The sequence below is a fragment of the Barbus barbus genome, assembly GCF_936440315.1.
Source record: "Barbus barbus genome assembly, chromosome: 37".
In the NCBI taxonomy this organism is placed as follows: Eukaryota; Metazoa; Chordata; class Actinopteri; order Cypriniformes; family Cyprinidae; genus Barbus; species Barbus barbus.
In genome coordinates, this window is record NC_136715.1 from 23,767,762 (window position 1) to 23,784,697 (window position 16,936).

The following is a 16,936-nucleotide window of genomic DNA, read 5'->3' on the forward strand; positions in this document are numbered from 1 at the left end:
TCCATCAATAAGCTAATTTTGGTGAAACTAATAAATATTACCCTTAAGAAGGTGTATTTTGACATCTTGAGCAGAATCAAAAAATGTGAGCTGCATACGACCTTTAACAACTTCTGCACGGTCACACATTTCTGTCAACTTGTAACTAAAAATGGAACGTGATAGAAATGGAAACAATATTTCTAGAGCAGCATCTATGGCTGAAACCACTGAGCAGCTGCTGTGGTGAACATGAACTTTATACTGGAGTTAAATGCACAGATGTTACACTTGTACATGTTGAAGAGCACAGCATTTGAGGAAATCAGCTTTAATATAGGAGTGTTAGGGTGAGAGGCAACAACATACCAAATCATGGAAAAAGTGTCCTGCGCAATATCACCCTTATAATGATTGTCTGAATCTAGAGTGATCTAGAGCATTTTTAGATCACATCTGTCTGGAATAAACCTTCATGTAATCCCTAAATACATTTGTGTCGATGCAGCACCTCGAATAGACTGTTAAAACTCTCAAGTACAGTGTATGTAATGAATACAATACCCATCATTTCTTGAAACAGCGAGTGGAATATTGTCACATATATAATGAAATTTACAAATGCATTCATCAAACAACAAAAGCAATATACGAGCTACTCATTTTTGTTGATGTTTAGACACCAGTCGATTTAAAGCAACCCATTATTTTGTTCAAAAGGTCAGTAACACCTTAACATCAGGAGGAAGTTTAGTGCAATAATAAACTGTCTGTTTTATTTCTTTTATACCACTTCAATAATCAGCTGTGCACAGAAATTAAATAACACTTGCCATCGTCAACAGAAAGCTTCTGCTGTAAAGAAAAAATCCCAACATCATTAGAATAGTCTGAAAATCGGACTGAAGGTAAACATTTACAGAACTCAAGTTTACACTAAAGATTCAGTAATGACGTAATCGGAAGAAGCATTGAGTTTGGGTCAACTATAGGTGTAGCGTGGCCAGCCATTTTTAGCCTTTGAGATCATTTCAGAGGTAAACGTGCTGCTATTTTACCATGCACAGATTTTAAATGATTGAGTAACCACGTTAAACCATTATACCCTTTATCTTTCTGCTTCTTCCATCTGAAGCCACTGGCTGAAAGATCACTGACAAACAGCAAAACAACCATTTGATTTTATTTCTGGAGTCTCTTTAAATCTTCCATTCTTGGAATTGCTGTTGTTATACAAGCGCTTTTATCAGGAGCTTTAAGTCAAACTGAACAGGAAGTTCCGGAAAGCATCTCTGAGAACACATAAAACTGAACACGCATGTATTAGTACGGTTTTATGATGTCCGGCTGTACAGAGGGAAAACAGTCTTGTGTCTTAAAGTATATTGGGTCTACTGTAAAATAACGAAAAAAACAACATGAGCCAAAAACGTCAGGTTTGGACACGAATTAATCTGTCGGCCTGGAACAATGTCTCCAGTGGATGAATGAAGCAACTTTCTTTTAAAATGATTCCTGAGTGTTAAAAATAAAAAGTGGTCAAAAGTGACAAGAGGACTTCCTCTTAAAGGGAGGCTCTGGGATTTTCACATCAAAACCCATTTTTTAAACTTCTACTCATCAAGACATAAGATTTTCACATGATTATATTTGTGCTTTAAGTCAAATTTCAATTTTTAATCATTTCTTTCCCTCACTCTAAAATACAATGCACATTGGAGGCTGTTCCAGCTCTAGAGATGCACTACATGAACAAAAACAAACCAAATCAATCAAGAGCTCCAGAGAACAGGTAGAGCATTTGATGTGAAAATCCCTCTAGATTCTTTCATCTTCTGAAGCTCCATTCAGATCACATGAACGATTGAGGACCAATTTGTGGAATATTAAGCCATATCGTGTATTGTTTTGTACAGTAAAATGTTTGTACATATTTGAAGTAATTCTCTCCTAAAAAAAGTGAACAGAAGAAAAAAAATCTGGTTTTATGATGAACTGCTTGAGCAACTGGTAAAATGCTTCCTCTGGATTGCATGAGCTCTATACGATAATTCAGCGAAGTCTTTTCCCTGTTCTCTTACTAGTAGCAGATGAAGAAAGAGTCATCCCTGAGGTCTGCGTGTTAATATACTACAAAACATTCAGCCACATCGTGTAAATATTCCATCAGATTCACCATTTCAAGCCTGACAAAACCAGAAACTTTTTTAAACGTCACCCAAAAGTAAAAATGCCATTATTACCCTCATGTCGTTTCAAACTCTGCCACTGTTTTTTTTTCTTGTGGTAAAATTTAAGAATCTCATGCGGTTCATAGTAACCACATCTGTCAATCTAAAAAATAAAAAAAAATAAAATAAAAATATCCACTGGTAATGCTCCCCTCCACTGACGCTCAGAATACTTAACACCATTGGTTATCATGTATCCATCAAATCAAGCCTGGGCCAAATTTAATACCTAAGTTGGAGAAGAACATAATCTGAAGTGACTTGCTTAATTTGGGCCTTTGGTTGTCGCACAAAGCTAACTGATGTACAAGTCACATGGTCTACTTTTATGATGTTGGGATATTTTCTATACTTCTATTGTAATGAAAAAAAGCTGTGATGACAAAATAAAAGGCGTAAATGTTTGGAACAACATGCGGGTGAGTAAATAGTGACCATTTTTAACGTTGGGTCAACTATTCTTCAGATACACCAGAAAATCTACTCATGACTCATGAGTCCTTCTGTTTCTTGAAAGAATGTTATTTCAAATGCTTGAATGTAGGTTAATTTGTGCCAAAAAAAAAACAAACAAAAAAAAAACATAAAAACAAAAAAAGGACTTCAAACATGAAAAGCAAAGATCTTCTTGCATCCATCTTTGCTTGCCCTTCTAAGCAATTTGATTTTGCCATTTCATTCTGTATCAGGAAGCTTCAAAGCGCCAACACTGAAATGCTCAACAGAGGTCAAAAGATTTTGTCCTCGTCTAGTTGGCCAATATCCTGTCAGAACATGGCAACAGACAGCGCTCCATCTCTGCACAACATTGCATTGCTCAGCGCTGGAATGGCTTGCGGACTTTCTTGCGCCGGCGTGGGGGCTTTCCTCCGTCAGTCCAGTGTTCGCTGGGGTCGCCCCGTTGGGCCCCTGGGCTAAAGAACCCTGTTTGTGGAGAAGATCCTGAAAACATTGTTGAAGTCCCTGCAGCTGCTCCGGAGGAATGAGGCGGTGGGTTTCCCGTTGGGAAGAATCCTCCATTAGCAGACATGTCACTGGGAGCTCCACCCTGGAAGAAGCGGCTGAAGAAGTCCTGTAGGTCTGCAGGTGAGCCACCACCTGGTGCGTGTTCTGGGGGGGATCTAGAGGACACGGTTTAACATGAAGACTGTCATTACAGTAACACACATTTTTGTTAGTCTTCTGCTCTTGAGTCTATGGCAGCCCATAGAACTTCATGTGGGAAAGTTATGAAATATGGCACATGGATAGAGGACAGCCAGAACATAAACTGCAGCAAATTTGGGTCTCTACCTCTATAATTAAGAACTTTTTGATATCTCATGCTGTTTTTGTAAAACATATCATCAAACTTGATGCCTGTCTGGATCTGAAGCTGTATTTCTGCAGGGTTTTGGTATATTAACACCAAAATGAAGTGTTGACATTAACTCTACATCTATATTTTCAACCCATATATTCACAGACACCATTCAACCGTTGTTTTGTACATTGATCAATCACAAAGAAAAGTGCACAAGTCTAGTTAAAAAAATAAAAGCATGTGCAAGTTTTTGTAAATGTAAATGCTACAAATGTAGGCAACATATACCACTTACATTATGAGATATATTATTAAACATTTGCATATTAAAAATATTTCCAGTCTGGTTACACCTGACTGAATGCGTTTCTCATGATCTTAAAGACCTTCATTCAAACACTTTGTCTATTGTGTAATGGGTAATTTCAACCCAAATATTTTTATGTTCAAAATTATTTTTTTTTTTTTGTCAAGACTACTTGTAGCCGTTTGTTGATAAAACAATACAACTGTTCTTTATTAGTTCATGTTAGCACAGATATTAACAAATACATTTTATTATTATTAGTTTATTGTATTAGTAAATTAGTATTAGTAAAAATTAACATTGAGATTAATAAATGTTTTAATTTCATTGTCAAGTTTTTCTCCATATAGTGGACTTCAACAGGGACCAACGAGTTGAAGGTCCAAGTTGCAGATTCAATCATCAGGGGTGCCCAACCCTATTCCTGGAGATCTACCTTCCTGCAGAGCTCAGCTCCAACCCTGATCAAACACAACTGAACCAACTAATTAAGATCTGAAGGAGCACTTGATAATTACAGAGAGGTGTGTTTGATCAGGGTTGGAACTGAACTCTGCAGGAACAGGATTGGGCATCCCTGCTCTACGTGATCCCAGCTGAGGAATAAGAGTCGGTACGTAACGCATAAAGTCGTGGACGTGCATCGCAGAGCTAGTGCAAGACAAGCATTTGTAGTTAAATAGTACATACATTTATTTATTTTTTTTTTTTAAATGACTGATTGTTTCTCTAGATAAGTCCCTTATTACTTGGCTGGGATCGTTTGAAGCTGCACTGAAACTGAACTGCACTGAAGAAAGAAAGACATGACCATCTCGGATGACACGGGGGTGAGTAAATTATTAGGAAATTTTAATTCTGGAGTAAACTAATCCTTTAAGCATAATCATATGACATATTTGCCCGCTGGTCATTTATGCTGAAAATGTTGCATTTTAATTTGAAATTTGCGTTTTTCATTAGTAGCAAGCTTTCAAAAAAAAAATTAAAAAAAATGCATAAATACATTTTATAAATTGAAACATTTTCTTCCAAGTGGTTTACTTAAGCTTCCAAATCTGGCAACCATGTGCATGCGCTCTCACACTCTCTCTCTACATTGCTCAAATAAAAGTGTAATACAGCCAGTCTGTTTTCTTTGACATGGTTATTTTTGTTTGCTGCAACTGCAACTAAATCTGCAAGCAAACCATGCGAGTTAAAAGTGCAACAATTCTAATCAAATGTAAAGGAAAAAAAAAAGAAGCTTCAAATGTCAATATACATGATTACTAACCATTATTATATTTCTGAGCAAAATAATCGGTCAATAGTTTAACCATTACCATTTTTTCTCCATTCTGTCACCGATGGAGTTTTGGTTCCTTGCCGCTGTCGCCTCTGGCTTGCTTAGTTGGGGACACTTCATTTCCAACAATATTGTCGACTTGATTGCACAGATACTATTTAAACTGAGCTGAGCTGGACGATGACATCACTGAATTCAATAATGAAATGCCTTAAACTGGAAATTCAGTGTTTAATCTTGTCATTTTACATTATTGACACACTATTCCCTTTTTTGATACTGGAAAGATGCTTTGACAATCTGTATTGTTAAAAGCACTATATAAATAAAGATGACTTGACTAATGAATACATATTTAAATTACAGCTTGAAACTTGTTTTATATTGCTTTTAACCATTAATTGACTTTTATGTGGCTTAGTGTGGTGTGATTTATGTTATTGTACAAATTATGTAAAGCACATTGGTCAACATGTTTGAATTGTGCTATACAAATAAAGTGAAAATCATTCTCATAGTTTTACTCATAGTTTAGGTAGATGCCCCATTCGACCGTTCAAAGCACCTAAAAGTGTCCGCCATCTAAATAATAAGGAATCTACCCACACACATCTATGGTTGTACCTGCATGAGTGGTCATGTGACATGCGTTTTCAGTCGTGTAGTGTAAACAGAGATCGTTTCTGCACTAGTGCAAACAGGGTCTTAGTCTGATGATACACGGGGCTACTTTGAGCAATTTTGCTGGGCAACTTTTTTTGAGCAATGTTGCTTGGGCACTTTCTCACTAAGAATGGGTAACAAATTTCTATCTGGATACTTCAGATCGGTTTTGGGCCCTTGTGTCTCACCTGGTTGCCCGTTGATGGCAACATTAACCAAAGCTGCCCGGCAACATTGCTGAAAAAGTTGCCTCGTGTATCATCAGCCTTAGGAAAGAGTGGTTACCTGTGGCGGCTGGTTCCGCTGCTACCTTTAGAGCCAAAAGAGATGTGATATGGCACGCGATGCGTGTCTGGAGAGATGCTTATACGCTGACAGCCTGCCCACTCTGTGTGAACATAGAGATGTGTCTCAACGATCTGAACAGATGCATAACAACATACGAACACTGCAACGATCCGAGAGCGGGAATGTGAATGAACTACCAGTGATGTCAAAGACTTTGCCATCCATGAAGGCGAAGTATGTGATGCGCAGTCCCAGCATACTGGATTCAGCCCACAGGTCTCCTTCCTCGGCACTGTGGCACTTACTACATTCAGCACAGAAACGGGCCTCACCAGGCTCGCGGTCGATCTCGAAGCGCCTGTGGAAGAGGCCATGCTCAGATGAACATGGAAACGCAGCATAGAATGCAAAACAAGATCTGTATGAAATGACAAGGCTGAAACGATGATCTGTAATACGCACTTGTGCTTGCCCTCACATTTAGTGCACATCATTGTGTTCATGGCTTCTTTCAGGTCATCCTGCAGTTTGGTGAGAAACTCATTCATGGACTTTGAAAGCTCCGTAGCTGCCATACGCTTCCTGCAGACACAGAACCCAAATATAAAATCGCTTAAGACTCATAGTTACATGAAACATGTCCAGGTCACCTTTCTAAAAATTCTTGTAATATTGAGTAATATTGTCCCGGTTTCACAGATTAAAACAGGATTAAGCCATAATTCAATTAGGACATTTAAGTCATTTTTATAAACGTGCCTTAGAAAAAAACATTACTGGTGTGCATTGAGACAAAATAAAGGCACTGATATATTTTAAGATCAGTCAGAGCAAGTTTCTTTCAGGTGAAACAGATCATATTTAGATTTTAGTCTGGGATTAGGTTTAAACCTTCTGTGAAACCAGGGGATTAAATTCAGCATGAAATGCAATATAACATATTCCCATTTGTATATTCCCATTCCCATATTGTTTTCCACATTACATTAACTTTCAAGTTATGTTACAGTCATTTTGACCAGGAAAGTGTATTTTTTTTTTTTTTAAGATTAAATGATAATATAGCATAATGAGAGATTTACAAGATATTTATAAAAGGCTGGTTATTTTTGACTGGGAACACCAAATTAGGTAAAGGACTTTTAGCACTGCACAAGCCTTTAAGAGAACAAAATTGTTTTGCATTAGAAAAAGAATGCGTAGGTAAAAGTGTTTAATTGTCACAATGAAAATATTGTCAATGCAAAATAACAGAAGCCATTTTTTTCATGAAAACATTTAATTTAGGATGTAGATCAATCTACTTGCTCTTATCTAACAGCACTCACAATTCATACTCTCTCCGAGTCTCTGGGTTACTGACGATGTCCCACGCTGCTCTTAACACCTTGAAGGCCTCGCCAGCACCTGGGTGCTTGTTTTTGTCTGGATGAACCTGTACACAAACAATACATTAAACCTGGACAAATCAATACCATCCATAACTCATCCCATGTTTCAGGGCAATGATTTTATGTCATCTCACCTGTACTGCCAGCTGTCTATAAGCTCTCTTGAGTTCTGATTCAGTGGCATAAATATCCACTCCCAGAACATTAAATGGGTCCAACTCCTCTTCAGGGATCTGTACCAGAGCAAGAGTTGATAATATACAGTAGTTAAGGTGCACTTCAGTTTCTAAGATTCATTACCTGTCTTTATACAGTTCCAACATCAAATCACTAAGCAACACATTAATATTTCAACATTTCAAAGGTCTTACTGAATGATTACAGGCTTGCACAGATTCTGTCCCCACAAAATAGCAAAAAAAAAAAAAATCTTTCAAACACATACCATTAAAATTGTAAAATGGATTTTATAAAAGTTCAGACTCGTGTGACATCATGCAAGAACAACTAAAAATGGCAACAAATAGCTACCTCTACATATTTCTGCTTGATATTTCAATTTATGAAATATGACAGTAGCCTTTAGATTGCCTTGTTCACACAAAAGTGAATAATATAATGCTTAAGTATATCGACAACAACAAGCAGCACTCTGTCGGAGGACGAAAACAGTCAAACAGCAAACAAATTAGGTGCCGTAATTGAGTACCGTCATAATTAGGTGTCAGTCTAAAATGATGTGAATGCAATATCATAATGTGGCTCTCCAGGGTATGTGATTGTGATCGGTCAATGTTTCTGGTATATTCAAGCACATTTCCTACTCCGCTGTGCTAGTTTCAGGTCTATCCTATCATTCTGCACTAAAACAATCTCAAATCAGTATTTTATGTCAATGAATACACTTGTTTGGTAAGTAACTGTGCAAGTGGGATAAAGTACAGACAGTCAGTCAGTCTTTAATAATAAAGCAAACCCTCACATGGATCACAAAGCTGACTGTACATTATCCATTACTAATCGGAAAATATGACTGTAAAAGTCATGATGAAAAGGAAGTAGCGAAAGATCTTTTTTCCATATTGTGATGTACATCAGTGGCGTAGCGCAAATCTGCAGGGCCCCCCGTGAACCACAAGTCAGAGGCCCCCACCCGGTCCGGGGGTGGGGGGTGTTTGTTTGGGGGTTGCGTTGCATTTGCGGGGATGCGTCGCAATATTGGAAATATTTCTGTCTTAACCCTTGTGCACCCGTATAGACATTTTTGTCCATTTTATTTTATTTTTTTTATAATTTTGCCTGTGTTAATGCTAACTGCATAAATGTTTGGCTCAGGTGTGTATTTTTATTGGAATTTTAATATTCCACCCTCATTTCCTTTAAATCTATTTTACACTAGGCACAAAAAAAAGTGAAACACTCAGCACCTTTTGGACAAAAATGTCCCCATTGAAACCGCTATTTTTAAATCGCAGTGCCGTTTAACTGTAAAATGATGACATTTTTTGTTAATAGGCTTTCATTCTGTTGGCAAGGCTTCAAAATTATTTTTTTTTTTACCAGGTGGTGCCATTTTTTCAGGTTTGGTCTATAAAGGGTCTATAAAGCAAATACTCGCTTTAGTCCTGCTTTCTGCATATTATAGAGCCAATTGGATAAATAATGCAGCTATAACTGTGTGGGTGTGTTGGTATAGATGTTAGAGTGTGGTTTGTATGTGTGTCATAAAAAATAAAAATTGTGTGTGCTTCTAATATTTGAGAAAGAAAAACTCTACTGTAAATCACAAATCCAACCACTGTGTGCACCAGCAGAGTTTTGCTGGCATCTAATGGGGAAAATTTGGTGCTGCGCCCAAACAAAATCTTACTGAGAGCTCGTTTTTTGAGACATCAACCTCAAATTTGGAACACAACTTCTTTAGATTTATGGCTTTGATTTTCTAGCAGGTTTAGAGTTCAACATGTTTTATATATAAAATATTCATAAAATAAAATATTGCTCATAAATCATTTTCATAAACTTAAACCTGTATAACTTTTTTTTTTTTGGTTTCACTTTTTAAACTTTTTTTTTACTTCAACAATAATCTGCCATGGGTCTTCTTTAAAATTAGACGAAACTTAAAATTTGGAAGCTTGGGAGCACAGACTTATGACAGTTTTTTTTTTTTTTACATGGACATTTTTGTCCACTTTGGACCTAAGTGTAACTTTTTTTTTTTGATGCACAAGGGTTAAACCGTGAAGGCAAGTCAGTGGATATCACACAAGCAACGTACAAAGTTTGTGCAAGACTTAATGCCGGTCAGAACAATTTACCCTCTGTGCATAATAATCGCTCCCGCTCACTGATATCAGAAATACTGCTCTGTATTCTCCGCGTCTAAAGTAGCCTATGTTTGAAATATCATAACGTAGCATATAATAAAATAAAATACGTTTTATTGGAACACTGTGCAAAAATTTTTCACATGCCAATCTAATAACATGGTTGTCAGCATTAAAATATATAATTGCTGCTTTTTGCAGTGCAAATTTTGTTTGTGATGAAAATGACTGTTTTCATCAGTTATTTTACCTACCGATCGCTGCATTTCTTACAGATTTCTGCTCATTCGAAATCGGATATAGATGAAGTAGCACTGTAATTACATTTGTTTGAATGATTACTGAGAGAGCGGTTGCGTGTGAATAAGTGTGGTACCTGTTTAAATGATGCTTTCACTTGAAAATATTCAGTATCTAGAAGGAACAAACAAATTCCTTGAACTATAACTTCCCGTTCATGTCCATTGCCGTCCTTCACATTCTTTCTGATTTGAGCGATCCTTCTCTATCACGCAAGCTAAATGTTTAACATGCGAATTCTTGCTAAATATGCAGTTATATTATGACTCGTTGGCATGCTACTCGTGACGAGGTGAGGGTGGACCACTCTTGGAGCGAGTGAAAACCACGACACGCCGGCTTTTTAAAAAATCCGCTCCTCCCTCCAGTAAAAGTCACACACTCCGCCGAAAGTTTTTACTTTCACTTTCATGTTGAAAGACGTTCACTGGCGGCGTTTTCGGCATTTGTCGACGTATGCATTAACGGCGCATATTCAGAGACGATGAGAAACTAATCTCCTACTTAATATGCGGCATAAAACTGTTTTATTTATTTCCTTAATGTTTCTCTTGTGGCCCGAACATATTGAAAACAATGAGAAAGTTTCGCACCCCATCGTCTTATCGCAGGGCCCCCCAACACGCATAGATTTGTAGATTTCTTGTTACACTGAAACTGTTTGCTTGTGCAACAAAATATAATAAATATAAATGTACTATAACTGGGGTTACAATTTAGGATATCACACTATAAATATGTCACTATATACTGTATATGGGTAATTTACATATCAATGTTTCCTATGGTGTGACAGAAAAATGTAAAAAAATAAATAAAAATAATATCCTCTAACATTGAAGATAAAGGGGTGTGTGTGTGTGTGTGTATATGTATATATATATATATATATATATATATATATATATATATATATATATATATATATATATATATATATATATATATAGTGACAATTTGTACACACACATTTCACATACTATATATACTTGTGTGTGTGTGTGTGTGAAATATTTTATATATGTGTGTGTATAAATAGTTTTTACACAGGTAACACCTTTTATACTAAGGAAGTATAAACTTAGACATGTATACTCGTAAATATATACTATATACTTAGCCATAAGCTTTGCTCAGATGCTGCAATCGCGTTTTAGAACATAAGATCATTCAGATCAGGATACAGTTTTCTCCCAAATCAAAATAGAATCATTCATTTTCAAAGACATCAATATATAGTTCTGATTTAAAATAACTTTTATATTATCAGATATTCATGCTTCTATCTCTGTGAGCACACACATCAATACCTTGGCCAGTGCCAGCAGTCTCTGCAGTTCTTCGCCAGGTTGCCACTTGTCTGCCCCCCTATTGGGAGACTCTGGATTCGAGTTTTCATTCACGACGCCTTTTTTAAAGAAACACCCATGAACACTTGTGGTCAGATCTGACACTTTCCTCCAAACTCTGCTGCTCTGAAGGGCAAGCCACCATTTCCTGCCTCTCTCTCCAGCCACCCTTCCCACAATACACCTCAACATCTGAGAGCCAGCGCTTAGTGCAGCACAAACAAATCTCCAACAAGAAAGTAGAGCATGTCGAGCACAACGAGCAGACCTGCCAACGCTCTCTACTACAGCTACACCTGAACACCAGCTCCAGTCCAGGATTCGCCTCAAATCATGCGTCATGCCTGGAATATCTGTGACTTTGGAAAGCATGTGTGCTCCAAAGTCGTATAGTGCAAGTGCAGATGATTCAACAGCAACCCCACAGCGGTGGGTCAAAGAGATGATGAGATCCACGACAATATGGATGCAGGAAATGCACCAGGGGCTGACGAAATCTGCCAGAAAATCCCGACACACCACGACCAGCTGCATCCCGTTTTCCCTTCGTACGCGGCTATGATTGTGCAGATGGTGGTTTCGTCGCTTCACCTGTTTGTGTCTGCTGGGCCCAGAGGATGCAAAGAAGGATTTGTGAGACATGGAAGATGGAGATGTCCACGATGGTGTTTGATCGCAAGGCCCCTGCCCTGATCCACTCTTTTTGGACTTTCCTTTCCTACCGGCTCCAGCATTGCGAGATCTAGACTCCCCATTGCCTGTAAACTCACTCTCCAGCTCAAATTTTCCTCCTCTTTCACATTTCTCCTTGTCCTTCTCGGAAATCCCATCTTGCACCTGATCATCATTCAAATCTTCAGTTTTGGTATTTTGCTCTTCATTCTCGTCTACTTCCAAATCAAAGTCTTCTTCAGGGAATTCACAATCAAAATCATCAAGCGTCTCATGTTCACATTCAGGTGTTTGAGACGATAACACATGGCTGTCATTTCCATAACACGGACTGGCTAGAGAAACAATGGGCGGCTCCACTGTATCCCATTGTACAGCCATGTCTTCTTCCATATTGCTCATATATCCAAAGGGTCACTCCGTCACACTTAAAACAGTCATGAGGAGATCCATCATGAGCTTCAGGGTGGCAGCAAACTTAGACATGCATGCACTGTATTTAACAACAGTCTCATATTTACAAAAGAAACACAATATGGGGTCTTCAGCAAGTCCAGCATGGCAGACGATAAGAGACGTTTCCAAATCACGGCGGCATTCTGAACCCCTGCAAATGAGAAGAAGAAACTTTAGCAATGTACACTAAATAGCTCATCTGAACCTAGTCCTGATTTTTTTTAAACCATACATTTAAAAAAAAAAAAAAAAAAATTATATATATATATATATATATATATATATATATATTTTTTTTTTTTAACAAACACAAACATCAACACAGCCATAGGGTAAAAACAAAAAGCAAAAATCCCATTTATTTCCTCCACAGAATTTTTAATGATAACATATCAACTTTTCAACAAAGACTTACCATCCAGATTGTGATTTACGCACTGATAGATGTTTCTGTAGAAACCACAAGTAATTTCTAATTATTCTGAATGGGAAATAAGCTGATATTCCTGAAGAGATGCAATACACTTGATATAGCACTGTTTTTACCCTATAATCAAAATATTATATCGCACCATTGTGATTCGATCACGATGAGCATGTTCACAGAGCAGACTCATTTTCCAAATACTTTTTTATATTTCCCCCCGATTCTATGTTTGTGATAATCTCAGAGTTTCGATTCATGTCTTGGAACTTGAAGATATTTTGTAATATCATACAGAGAAAATTGAATGGAAGATGCTTCATTTACTGTTGCCTTCTATATTCAGATTTGTGGATAATCAATATGGGTATATTTTGTGTTACAAATACGAATATACACATGAAACCTACTGGCTTGTGTGTTTTTACAACCAAACAATGCATTTACAATTTGTGAAATTAACAAATTGTTGTTTATAGAATTTAAAGAGGTAATTTAGCAGTTTGATGAGTGACTCCTATCAAAAGACCTTTCACTTTAGTGTCAGCAAGTTAGCTGACCTACATGTCAAGACTACATAACATTCATTCCTATTGTTTGCAATAAAAGCATATGACACCCATGAGGGAAGTACCAGAGAATGACAAGTAAACATGCAAACATCACATGTCTGTAACTTACTGAACACTCCGTCCTGATAAAGTGCAAAGCATCGACTCCTCAAAAGCTGCTCAGTGAGGTTTACAGACGGCGCTTGCTGCTGTAAATGTTTATGTTTAATAATCTTTGTTTAATCTCTTCCTTTACGATGCTGTTTTGCTTTAGCATGCATGCTAACAGAAGAGCATCCACAGCAAGCGTTGCTGCATTGCTTCTCTAAGAGCAGTGTACAGACAGGAAAGTTTATCTCGGGTGTAAGATGAGTTTGAAGCAGCTCAGCCTATCTCCTCACCTATCTTTAGCTGCTTTCACACTGTCCTTCTCTCTTCATTCTTGTTCACTTCCGAGTACAGCACAAGCGCCGAGACGTCACTTCCGTTTAAGTAACCCTTTCCTGTCTTCTGTTAACTGGATGGGCAGGTCACTGTGTTACCAAATTTAGCAACTTTTCAGACTACCCTTGCAACTTTTACTTCCAAAAGCACCTAGCACCAAATTTTGCCATTTTTACCATTTATTTGGCTACTTATAGCAACTTTTGATAAAATAGGCACACATTTTCCATCTAAATTACACGCGAGGAAACCAAAGATGCAGTACACGCATCACATGAATTAAGTTATTTGCAATTATTCAATTTAATAATAATAATAAATTAATAATTATTCATTTATGATACACCTTGTTAGTTGCTCGTACCTGCGACTATTGATCAGTTAGTACACTGTAAGAAAAATATCTAGAAAAATGGAAAAGGAACTAGTAATTTCCCAGGACATTATCCGTTATCCATTGTTCATTATCCAGTTTAACCCTGTAACCCGACCACACGAAACACAATGCGTAATTTAAAATACAGGTGAAAACCTGTGAAAAATCAATATGCAAAATTCCTTCATATAAACATAGATTGTGCCCTATTTGTACAGCCTTTTCTTAGAGTGTAGCATACTAACTAAAGTGTAGCATACTAACTAAACTGCTCACTGCTTAAAGCTATAATTGTTCAGAATGTGTAGTAAAAAAAAAAAAAAATTAAATTGTAATTGTTCAAAAATGTGTAAATGTTCAATACTTTAATGTTGTATTTAAAAGGACAGTTATATTAATATATTAAAAGCTTCCAGTTATATTTAGGGTTGATTTTAAAGTACTTTTACTTGTTTATAAGTCAGTCAATGACCTAGGACCTAAATACATTGCGGATATGTTCCCTGAATATAAACCTAATAGAGCACTCGGATCATTAGGATCGAGTCAGTTAGAAATACCAAGGGTTCACCAGTGTTGGGGAAAGTTACTTTTAAGAGCAATGCATTACAATATTGCGTTACTCCCTAAAAAAGTAACTAATTACGTTAGTTACTTTTTGTGGAAAGTAATGTGTTACGTTACTTTTGCGTTACTTTTTAAATATTAGCCGGGCTTGATTGTTTTTAATATAAGAAGTTCTATTTATAGCATATGTAAAAGCCCTTTCACACCAAAAAGTGTAATGAATAAACCTCAGACTGAAGGAAGAGTAAATCCATGTCTGTACAGTAGAACGCAGGAGAAGGAAGTTCAACACTCTTCAGCAATAAAATACAATGAAGCACAATTGTTAGTTTATCTAAAGTCATTTTTTCTTATTAGTATGGTTGAACTGGATCAGCAGCAAAGACACTGGTTAATAAAATGGGATTAGATACATTTGTGTTATTTAACATGTTTAATTATTGCAGGTTTGCGTCATATTCTGAGTTTCTTTTTGATGAATACTAAATCAGTTTTTTTGTTTTTTGCGAGTGAGAAGAATTAATGCACATTCACATTTAGTCTAGAACTACAGTAACATCATGTTCACACACAACGCCTCTGTACTTCTGATTTCTCCCAACACGGGGACAGTAGACTTGTCAGTAAATAAATGGGAAAACAAAGTAACTGACGTTACTTTTTTGAAAAAGTAACTCAGATATTTTCTTGCAAATTAAAAAGTAACGGGTTACTTTACTAGTTATTTGAAAAAGTAATCTGTGTATCTCGCGTTACTTACCCCCCAACACTGGGGTTCACACAAAACAAGGGGAGTCCGCTTTTAGCTATGCCCCCCGCAGTTGGAACCAGCTTCCAGAAGAGATCAGATGTGCTAAAACATTAGTCACATTTAAATCCAGACTCTAAACACGTGTTTAGCTGTGCATTTGTTGAATGAGCGCTGTGCTACGTCTGAACTGACTGCACTATATTTCATGTATAAGCATTTTCTATTCTTAACGGTTTTAATTCATATTAAATCAATTTAAAAAAGTTTTTAATTCCTTGTGATTATATTTTTTATGATTACTTTACTTCCTAAAGCACTTTGAATATACCATTGTGTATGAAATGTGCTATATCAATAAACTTGTCTTGCCTAAAAATAAAATTGATCAATAATGTCTACAAATAGCTTTTATTTCCCACAATTGGTCATAAATACAAGTGCATTTGTTCCAGTCCACTCATCCATAATGCATTAATGTAGCCTAAAACCAATAGCACTTACAGCAAATGTTAAAATGCCTTAAAAAGCCATTTTACATGAATATTTCTGTTACAGAAGTAGGACACAGAGTGACGTAATGTGAAAGGGTTTTATTGACAGACTAGAGGTGGTGGAATGAATCGGGTAAGTGATGATACTAGGATTCTTCGGTGTTCAGGAGGGATGGGAACTTGAATATCTTTATCCAAACAGGAGACACGGAAACGGAGTAACTGCACACCTCACCAACACAGTGGATCAGGACGAGACTCGGGAGCTGACAGACTTGGGATGGAACACAGCAGGTAAGTAAACAAGACAGTCCGTATCAAACATAGAGATGTGATCGCTATAGTCCTCTTCATATAGGAACAAGACAGGACACTGGAGTGTTGAGTATTTGAGGAGTGCGGGATGATTGCCATTGATACAGGTGCAGGTGATTAGAATTCAGGTGAGGGGGTGCGCTGTGATTGACTGGTGATCTGTGACAATTTCATTTTAGCTCCTCATTTTATTCAAGCCCATATAAAAGCCTGCTACCTACAGTGGAAAGTTTCCTAGCAGAACAACAGCCCACGGATTATTAACAATTAAAATTAAGAATAATTAATCACTACAATATTGATCAATTATTTTATCACAGCATTTTTTTCCCTACATCTGCCGACATATATTTTTATTTCATAATTTCGCTCTCTAAATAAACTGCAGAGTTTATGAATATAAAATATAAATACTATTAAATTCATTTGACATATTTCTCAAAGTGCTTCATTGTTCAAC

General features: G+C 36.9%; 1 protein-coding gene across 4 annotated transcripts; it reads right to left on the reverse strand.

Moving 5' to 3' along the window:
* Positions 1 to 281: 281 nt before the first annotated feature.
* On the reverse strand, positions 282 to 14,004 carry LOC306857105 (uncharacterized protein). Of its 4 annotated transcripts, none has more exons than XM_079396800.1 (8): positions 13,934 to 13,997; positions 11,391 to 12,708; positions 7,585 to 7,683; positions 7,388 to 7,494; positions 6,522 to 6,641; positions 6,257 to 6,417; positions 6,057 to 6,159; positions 282 to 3,331 (listed from the first exon to the last, which is right to left on the reverse strand). In XM_079396800.1, exons 2-8 carry the CDS (start codon positions 12,501 to 12,503, stop codon positions 3,028 to 3,030), a joined length of 2,007 nt encoding a protein of 668 aa, XP_079252926.1. In that variant the 5' UTR covers positions 12,504 to 12,708; positions 13,934 to 13,997; the 3' UTR covers positions 282 to 3,027. The 4 variants fall into 4 exon arrangements, 2 of the variants coding, with proteins under 2 accessions (XP_079252926.1, XP_079252925.1); XR_013783070.1 differs by having other exon boundaries at positions 298 to 3,331; positions 6,538 to 6,641; positions 13,934 to 14,001; XR_013783071.1 differs by having other exon boundaries at positions 298 to 3,331; positions 6,538 to 6,641; positions 13,663 to 13,974.
* Positions 14,005 to 16,936: the final 2,932 nt, after the last annotated feature.